The sequence below is a fragment of the Hyperolius riggenbachi genome, chromosome 5 (assembly GCF_040937935.1).
Source record: "Hyperolius riggenbachi isolate aHypRig1 chromosome 5, aHypRig1.pri, whole genome shotgun sequence".
NCBI lineage: Eukaryota > Metazoa > Chordata > Amphibia > Anura > Hyperoliidae > Hyperolius > Hyperolius riggenbachi.
The window spans coordinates 98771919-98782124 of NC_090650.1; the positions used below are offsets into that span (position 1 = coordinate 98771919).

The following is a 10206-nucleotide window of genomic DNA, read 5'->3' on the forward strand; positions in this document are numbered from 1 at the left end:
ATGGCAGTAATCAGGCCTGGGGGTAACTACAGAAATTGAACTCAGGTGTGATAAACCACAATTAAAGAGAACCCGAGGTGGGGTTCTTACATCGCAATCCCCATACAGAGACTGGGTCTGCCTATAGAGCCCAGCCTCTGTTGCTATGTAGCTTCCTCCAAAGGCCCCCCCCCCCCCCCCTGCGCGGTGTGAGACCCCATTAACCACAGCCGCGCTGTCGTCATGCAGCGTGTCACAGCGCGCAGTTTACCTCACTAATGCCAGTCTCGCCGCTCCCCCGCCTCCTGAATCGCTCCGGTCCCCGCCCACGTCCCTTCCCTCACCACTGATTGGAGGGAAGGGACATGGGCAGGGACCGGAGCGATTCAGGAGGCGGGCCAGAGCTGAGACTGACATTAGTGAGGTAAACACAGCCGCATAGCGCGGCTGTGTTTTATGGGGTCTCGCAGCGCGCAGGGGGGGCTTTGGGGGAAGCTAAATAGCAACAGAGGCTGGGCTCTATAGGCAGACCCAGCCTCTGTATGGGGGTTGCGATGTAAGAAGCCCACCTCGGGTTCTCTTTAAGTTATTTTTTAACAAGGGGGGGCAATCACTTTTTCACACAGGGCCATGTAGATTTGGAGTTTTTTTTTCTCACTAAATAATAAAAACAATCATGTAAAACTGCATTTTGTATTCAATTATGTTATCTTTGACTAATAGTTAACGTTTTTTGATGAGCAGAAACATTTAAGTGTGACAAACATGCAAAAGAATAAGAAATCAGGAAGGGGGCAAATAGCTTTTCACATCACTGTATGTATTGTGCTGTAAAGGCCCTAATCAATGTGTTTAGTGAGCTAGTAATAGCAGCCGCTATAGTGTTCCATAACTACTTGCGATTCCTCATTTTCCAGAATATTTAAATATTATTTTTAGAGACAAACTAGAAAATTGCAGCAACCCAGCTGACATGTTCTTTGTTAAGATGGGATGGTGAGATCTTCATTCTTGTGCTGACTGGATAAGCTTATAGGAGATGTTATACTTCAGTGAGCTGTGAAATGAAGAGATATTGTACATTGCAGAGAGCTCATTAATCGTATGATGGGAACTACATTTGCACTTTCTGAGGAAAATGAACTGATATCTATTTACTTGGGGCTTTAAAGTGACACTGAAGAAAATGTATGCCTGATTATTTCAGCCAGAAATGTAGTGTAGAAGTGTCACCTGACACTACTGGCCAGTCGAGCAGTGATCTGCTGATAGATATGGCTCTCACATGATGCCGCCTATTACTGTGGGAACTTCTAAACAAGTTTCCTCAGTACCGTGCTGCTTGTGTCAGACTGTGCCTCACCCATTGCATTTTAAACAGTGGGGGTGATGCAATAAAGCAGCTGTGGCAGCCACACCCACAGAGCCCGAAAGCTGCCTCAGTGAGAATTCTGATTCTGCTCATGTGATCATAAGACAGAATTTTTAGTTGCAGAAGCCTTATTTAACACAAAAGGACAGCAGCTAAGCACTAGGGATGATCTATGAGATGCAAATTGTTCTGAAATTATGCAGATTTTTATACAAATGTATGCAGTTTGAAAATGGACCAATCAAATTTAAACCAGGTTTAAATTGATTGGTCCCTTTTTCAAGCTGCATATATTTGCATAACTTGGAATAATTTGCATATCTGTGGACATCCCTACTAAGCAATCTAGTAACTGAGCTGTTAGGTGATATTTGTAGGTCTGGTGTCCCTACAATTACCATGTTTTTAGGATGGTGTGTTTGCGATTTGCTATTGCATTTTTACAGCGTTTTTGGTGTGGTTTGCTGACAAAAAATGAATTAAATTAGTACATAGCAAAGAAATGAACAGCGCTACTTAAAAACAGATAAGTGCCTACCTGCAAGAGAGTGCAAGCCCCACTTGTGGGATAAAATACACACCTAGCATACACATGACCTGTCTACCACTGGAGGATGTTGGTTTCCTGTAATAGCTTGCATGCAACTTGTTAAGTACTCGTCCCTCCCACTGCGGGGAAGTCATCCCCCTTTGGGAGGGGACCTAACACTAACTAAATCCTAACCTATGCATATGCATAGCCTGGGTGCGCTACCAAGTAAAATCGAAAATTTAAAAAAGGGCAAAAGATGGATCAGCGCATCACCAGGCCGCCTCAGAATAGCCTACAATCAGAGGTGCGCTGAGCCCCCCCAGAAACTGCAAACGCACCTTGAACGGAAACAGAAGCTCTGCATATACACCAAAAGCAAGTTTCTGGGGGGGCTCAGCGCACCTCTGATTGGAGGCCATTCTGAGGTGGCCTGGTGATGCGCTGATCCACCTTTTGCGCAATTTTCGATTTTACTTGGTAGCGCACCCAGGCTATGCATATGCATAGGTTAGGATTTAGTTAGTGTTAGGTCCCCTCCCAAAGGGGGATGACTTCTCCGCAGTGGGAGGGACGAGTACTTAACAAGTTGCATGCAAGCGGTTACAGGAAACCAACATCCTCTAGTGGTAGACAGGTCATGTGTATGCTCGGTGTGTATTTTATCCCACAAGTGGGGCTTGCACTCTCTTGCAGGTAGGCACTTATCTGTTTTTAAGTAGCACTGTTCATTTCTTTGCTATGTACTAAATTCCTAGGAATACAACAGGAAGTGGAAACACATCAGAGATCTTTACTTTTTAATTAAAAATGCATCAAACGCAATGCATATACGTTACTTTAGACTTGTATTATGTGCGTTTTGGCAGCCAGCCCGCATATTATGCAACTCTACCAGCGTTTGCGGAATGCATACTGTACAAACGCAGTGAAACGCAGCTTCTTCTGCGTCCCACAGACTAACATTGCTGCATAAAACGCAGTGTTTCCTGCTACGCTAGCGTTTCTGCTATGTGTGAACCCAGCCTGAACAAGCATGCCGATCAGATGTTTCTGACTGAAGTCTGACTAGATTAGCCACATGCTTGTTTCAGGTGTGTGATGCAGATACTACTGCAGCCAAAGATCAGCATGGTGCCTGGCAACTGTCAGCCTCCATATCCCTCTCAGTTCAGGTGTCCTGTCTGATACGCTTGAAGTCTGTGGCTCACTACATGCATTGAAAAGTTATGCTTGTCACTTGCTTCACTGCTCTGTCTCTTTCCTTCCCTTCTTTCCATTCTGAAGTATAATACGCATACTGTGTTATGTTTTAGGTGGACAGGAACACAGCAGAGCCTTCTCTCTTCTTTGAAGAATTTATCCAGCTGCTAGCACAAACAGAGAATGCACTGGAGGTAAGGCACTTGTAACTATATACCTGTTGTTTTGTACAAGCAGCTTCTGAATCCATGGTCAGAGGAGAGACTTTGCACGCTAACGGTGGTCATATATCTATCAACTTGGCGGATGATCGACCTTCTGATTTGATAATCATTATCAAATTGGATGAAAATTGATGCCGCCAAGTGCATGCCCCATCGCCGATGTGATCAATTTTGGGCCGAGCATGTCGATTGGACATGCTGCAAGATTTCAGGTCATCGTAGTCGATCGGTTGCACGGCGTAACGGGGCCACACATGCTTGCCGGCGTACACGTGGGTGCGTGTGGCATGTCACATGGTTGATTCTTTTTTTGTTTGTTTTTTTGTGTTATTGGAGTTGTTCCTTACTCCTAATACCTACTCGCGGTATATATGGTATTTGCATGCAGATTTTTGCATTTGGAATGCAAAATTCACATTTTTATTTTGCAACGCATGCAATTCGCACGTTCGTTGCAATTAAAAACATACATGTAGGCCATTTCTTACGGTAGCTGGAGAAAATTTAGATTAAAATGCACAAGCCATTGACTTGCATAAGATGTGCGGCGAATAGGAATTTCCAACAAGCGTAATTTGCATAAGAAGTCTGTCATGTGTGAATGGGGTCTAAGGCCTCTTACACACTACATGCGATATGCGATTTTAACACGATTTTAAATGCGAAAGGGAAAATCGTAAATCTGAATCACAAATCGGATTTGCAGTGTGCAGGGGGCCTAAAGGTGTATTGTCTCCTGTATAAACCTGTCCGCCTGCTATATTGTGCAGTAACTTGCAGAATAACCGACATTCAGCATGACATTTGTGGAGCCCTTAGGTCTGATTGCAGCATCTAGCTAGAATGACTATTGTCCCCCAGCTGCCCTAATGCATAGCACTAAAGAGAGCAGCAGATGTTTCGCCGTACTTTTGGGCTTTGTCACAAGAAACATTTGCACATTGTTATTCAGTAACTAGCAACAGCTGTTTAGCTAACAATAGCAGGGCCTAATTGACGACTCCAAAACATGTTAAGATGTTCCATTGCAGATCCCTGACTGTCTCTGCCTACAGAATCTCCAATACAGGCTAATGGCTGGGAACAATCAATATCCGCTTACTTTTAAATCCATACTACATTAACTCAGAATGCTTCCTTGAAGCATTAGGGTATAATTAATTTTATAGCTCATGATACAGATGGGTTTTTAAAATAAAACATATTCTTAAATTGTTAAAACTGCTTTAAAGCCCATTTAGACCTTAAAGCCGATTTCACACTACAAACTGGTGGTGTGGTGCGGCAGCCACACTACTCCGCCAAAAACAGGCCTTCAGGGAATACCATCTGGCTAAGCAGGAAGTGACCCGCGCTTGTGGTCACTTCCTGCTTCGGGGTATGCAGAAGTGCATGGAAGCGTATTGTAAAAATACGCATGCGCGACGTTGCGTTGGAAAATGTTTAAAAATCTCTGCGTCGCCATAGACTAACGTGACTTCCGGGCCGCGCAGTAACGTTGTTCTGGACAAGCGTCAGATCGAGGACATCCGGCGGACCTCACCGCAGGTAATGTGTTTTCAGCCATAGGTTTGCACTGGAGTGCGGTAGCAGTGCGTCAATTTGATGCACCGCCCCAGTGTGAAAGGGCCCTAAAGGAAAATTCTATTAAAAAATAAATTATGGCCAGGTACTTACTTGGGGCTTCTTCCAGTCCCCTTGTATCCTCCTGGTGCCTCACCATCATTTCGCGCTCCTTCCGTTCCTCTGCTGTCCACCTCGGAACGCTGCACGTGTGGCCCCTTGCTACACGTCTCCTGCATTGAGCTCCCGTAGGCCAGAACCACGCATAGCAGTTGTAGAGTGGCCAAGCAGGGGAATGACAGCGAGGTACCAGGAGGACTTCAGGGAGGTAGAAAAAGCACTGAACAGCTGTCAGTTATTGCACCTATCAAGCAATTTCTCCGGCAAATGTATAAGCAAAGATCACACTTTCGGTCCATCTTCAACATTCATCTTCTACAGTTGACTCCTCCCACCCTTTTCCTAAAGTCAGTCAATTGGCTCTCTGCCGTTGCAGAGGAGATTCCTGGTTTGACACAGCTGAGGGAATCCAATTACAACTTGTGCTTAGTCACCGATGAGGGGAAATGAAGGTGGCCACTAACGATCCAAGTTTTAATGAAAAATCGTTCGAGCGATCAGAAAATTCTGATTGGAAGAGAAATCGTTCACTACACCATCAACGAACCAATCTTTGCTTCCTATCTATCACAACCAACAAGAAAATCCAAGTTTTGGTTTGAACAAAATCCAATCGGATGACTATTTTTACAATAGTTCGTAATCAATTGTGCCCATCAACTGAGATTTACAACCAATCCAATAAGAAATTCTGATCGCTCAAATGATTTTTCTCTAGAACTTGGACCGTAAGTGGCCACCTTCAGACAGGTTAAACTGTAAATACACACAGGGTGCATTTCTCTGATTTCCTTCTGTCCTGTGCAGGAGTTCAGGTCCACTTTAACAGGTGTGGTGAACCTTCCCAGCAATTGAGAAAAAAAGTGAACATGGTTTCTCTTATGTTTGCTTCTGTTGAAGACATTTCTGTTCATTTCCTGTCCTTTGTGACACCCATAAAAGCAACAGGAAGACATAATTTATTACAGATGTGAGCTCAGACAACAATAAAAATCTGGAAGGGTTTGTTTACCTTAAGCTGTGGATTGCTTTTTTTGTGCTTTGTACAAATTAGCGTGACTGATTCATACAGTATGCTTTAATCACCATTCTTTTTAAGGGTGCAAGTGAAGAATCTCAGCAGAGTACTCCGCCTTCCTCCAGACCAGGAAACTCCGTCAGTGAGCTGTGGCAAGACCTTCTTTCCCTGCCTGATATCAATGTAAGTTCATATCGCTAACCCAGAGCTGGACACCTGCAGGTGGCTTATCAAAATGTTCTGAGGTCGAAGTGTTCATCATCAAGGATAATGGACCCCCACCTGATAGAGGAACTTTGTTAAATTACGGGAACCAGGGATAGACAATAAAACTGAGAACACAAAGTACCAATATAGTGTAGTATGGCCAACATTGGGAAATTAAAACTGGGTTGCTGGATGGCAGCCACAGTAATTATCAGGTGGAGAATTCCATCTCCATGCGGAGCTGTCTGTACATCTTCTTACTCCTCTTGTTGGCTGCTCTCCAAAAAAAAAGTGAGTCACTGGACTAAAGTCATGGGGACGAGATGCCCCAATAAAAATTGTGATCGAGTTTATTGAAATAAAAAATCTGTCTTGCCGCGAATGAGGGGAAGGATATCTAAAAGCACAAATTGGACACACAAAAAGCATGACGAGTTTTAGCAAGTCTTATCCGCCTCTTCAGGCCTGTTGCACAGTGTCCTGTGTGGAACCCCGAGGGACTAGGAACATCCATTAGCTTCAAAGGGCATCTGCTTGTGATAATTTTCCTCTGACACGCCTTTAACACCCACACCCGATACAACAGCTTGATGTCTGCATCACAACAAACTAACAACAAAACTTTTCATATTACAGTATTTGACATGAAAAAAAACTGGATGCCCAATGCAGTACAAGCAGCCCCCCCCCCCCCTTAAAAAAAAGGGAAGTAATCAATTTTATAATTGCTAATAGCAATAATGTATGTTTAGTGGCCAATAAGTATGAAACTGATGTTCAGCAAAACCAGTATGGGCCAGAACAAAGAATCCCATCTGCTTCAGTTGCAGTAAGTGGAGGCACATTTCCGTTACTGCATTTTGCATTGCTTATAATGAATTAAAGAAAAGATGGGTAATGACATTCTCTCTCAATAACAATGTGAGATGGGCAAACCTGGATGCTGGGATTTTACGTTTCAAGTGCTTCGGAGAGATTAAAAGCTAGAAGGTCAATCAGCTCTTCAGTGTCTAATAAAAAGTAAAATAACTGATAAGTGGACTGACCTAATAAATTAAAAAATCCCAACCTATAATGGCTCAATTCCAGGCATCAGGACATACAGAAAGACTTTGAAGCAGATTTGGCTTGCTTGGAGTATATGTACAGGGCTTCTAATATTAACCCAACATGAAATTGATTTGTCTTTTTTTTTTTTTTTTTTTTCAGATCACCCTGGAGGATATCCAGTCAATCTCAAATGGCAACAATCTAATCAGCTCTTCTGCACCTTACAATGTGGATTTGATGGAGGCCATTAGCCAAGATGTAAGTCTACAGGAAGCCATGTTCACATCAAGTCCTGCTACCAGGTCCAACGTGGATCTGACCCAGACTTCAGACAGTTTCATGCAGCTAAACTCAAGTGCTCTTCCTGGGGGACCTCTGAGTGCAACAAACTTAACATCCCTGTTCCCAACTACTGAGAACTCTTCAAGAAACTCAACAAACCAAGATCTTCTTTCAGGTTTTGATGATAATGTCTTTGATGAGATAAATTTAATGTCGCTAGCTCTAGAAGAAGGATTTGATCCTCTTGAGGTCTCTCAACTATTTGAAGAGCCAGACTCAGATTCTGGACTTTCCCTTAATTCAAGCCATAGCCCGGCATCTGCAAGCATATCTGATTCTTCATCTGTATCATTCGGGGAGGATGAGGGAGCAGCTGGTTACAGCAGTGACTCCGAATCTGTCTCTTATGATGGGCTGGAAGGGGCAGTTGGAGGAAGCTTGACGGAAATCAACAAATTCTGCCAGATGGATTATGAAGATGACTCAAGTTACTGTGATGAAGTGATGCTCTTTAGCGTCCAGCATAATCATACATATAATCAGATGCCTAGCCAGGTGGAACCCAGCGCTGAGCGTCATTACGGCTGGTCAGCAAAATCAGGTAAATTAAAAAGCCCTTGTGTAGGTGGAATAGAAAAAAACCTCAGTCGTGATGAACGCAGGGCGAAATCCCTAAAAATTCCCTTCTCGGTGGAGGAAATTGTTAGTATGCCAGTTGAGATGTTCAATAATATGCTGTCCAAGCACTACCTGACTGAAAGTCAGATATCAGTCATACGAGATATCCGGCGCAGGGGCAAGAACAAGGTTGCGGCACAGAACTGTCGCAAGCGTAAATTGGACGTCATTTTGAACCTAGAGGATGATGTAAATCGTCTGAAAGTCCAGAAAGAGAAGCTTCTGAAGGAACGAGCTCAGTGCAGTAAATCGGCAAACCATCTAAAACAAAAACTGAATGATCTCTATCGTAATGTGTTTAGCCGACTACGAGATGAACAGGGCAGACCGGTCAATCCAAGCCAGTATGCACTGCACTGCAATAGCGATGGAAGCATTACTGTTGTCCCTCGGAGACTGTTCAAATCAGAGCAAAAAAAGGACACACAGAAAGAGAACAAACAAAAATAGACGGAGTAGGTGTTCTGAGTAAGAAAAGAACTATCCCAAAAAAAAGTGGTGGCAACGGTGGGATCTGAATTACTGTGACTTGATAGGTTAAGCACTGGGCCAGAGCATGAAACTAAAAAATAGCTGTTAACGTTTTGTTAGACAGCTGTGCACTCTTTATAAACGATAAGAAGCTGCTTTCATTTAGCCCTGACTTGTACAGACCTTGTATTATACCAGAAATGAATATCTGCATGGTCGTACAATATTACCGTTTCATGCAGCTTTAAGTCCTCCGTACATAAGATTATAGTCTTCGATACGGCCTCGGTTGTACAAGAAGAGGTACTCTTTAATTCAAATGATGCAATTTTCTAATATAATTTAAGTTTATTTTTAAAGTGACAAAAAAAAGAAGACCTGAGAAATTGAAGAAAGACCTTGCCACCCAAAAAAAAGACAAAATTGTCAAAATACAAAGTGACCTTAGATTTAGTCTGTCGCACTGGAGCACATTGTCAAATGAAAAACTGTTTTTTGTTTTTTTTTCCTTTTGTTGTTTCCGTTTAGAATAAGTGGTGTGTGTTTTTTTTATTTATATGCGAGGTCTTTAAGTTATGATTTTTACTTTTTCCATTTGGTTATTTTCCATTTTATTTTTGTTTCTAAAGAGGTCCTGGTGGCTGATCCTGGTATATATTTAAGACTATCATAGCAAGCTGGAGTTGCTTATTTTTTGTTAATTTTGTATGTATTTTCTCCAGTGTAAATGTTGGCTGACAGATTAAGTTTTGTTTACCATGAAAATAGTTGCTAAAGAGATTTTCAGTTTATGATAAAGTTACTTTGCCTTTATACTACAGGGAATTAACATTTTTTTTTCATTGTTTTGACTGTGTATGGCTGAGAATGTTTCACAGTTTATTTTTTACCTTAGTCTACAGCTTATCAGTTTATAAAGACGTATTTATCACTAAAGCTATTGAAAGGCCAACTCCGGACTCTGACATTATTCTAGTCATGTGGGCATCTCCTTGATCAGTTTTAAAATGTCTGCTCAGTAGAGTCTCTACTCCCGCCCTTTCCTACAGCATGGACTTTCTAGAGCTGCATGTTGCTGACTTGGAGAGCTCAGTCTTGAAAGTCTAAGCAACATGATGGTGCTGAGCCAAACTGCAGACATAACTCCGCCCACATATCCTACTATTGTTGACTAGGTTGCTTCACTTTTGGGGGCACTGAGACCTTAAAAGAGGTTCTCCTGCTTCACCCATCCCCCAAGAGATCCTTAGTCACGCCCCTCCACCAATCATCCAATCCCCAACCCCAACTTAGTATACACTATAGTACAACATTTGCAGTCTGGCATCTTTACGCCTGGTACAGACATCACATGGTTGGTTTTACAAAGCATGATCCAATGATCCAACATCCTATTACACCAGCCCTGCATATGAACAGGGAGCTTACCTTACCCAAGTGTTCCTGTTTACCTCTAGGGGAGACAGTGGTGGGTGGGGCTTGCCTCTGCATGCAAATACGACAGCAGCTT

The 10206-nt window shown here is 42.9% G+C and overlaps 1 protein-coding gene across 1 annotated transcript in view; it reads left to right on the forward strand.

Moving 5' to 3' along the window:
* Positions 1-9648, forward strand: part of NFE2L3 (NFE2 like bZIP transcription factor 3) — a 60066-nt gene extending 50418 nt beyond the window's left edge. Inside the window, exons 3-5 of the mRNA XM_068236041.1 lie at positions 3197-3277; positions 6090-6191; positions 7425-9648. Coding sequence (XP_068092142.1) covers positions 3197-3277; positions 6090-6191; positions 7425-8675 — 1434 coding nt within the window. The 3' untranslated portion in view covers positions 8676-9648. The remainder of the gene's footprint in view (positions 1-3196; positions 3278-6089; positions 6192-7424) is intronic.
* The last annotated feature ends 558 nt before the right edge of the window (positions 9649-10206 follow it).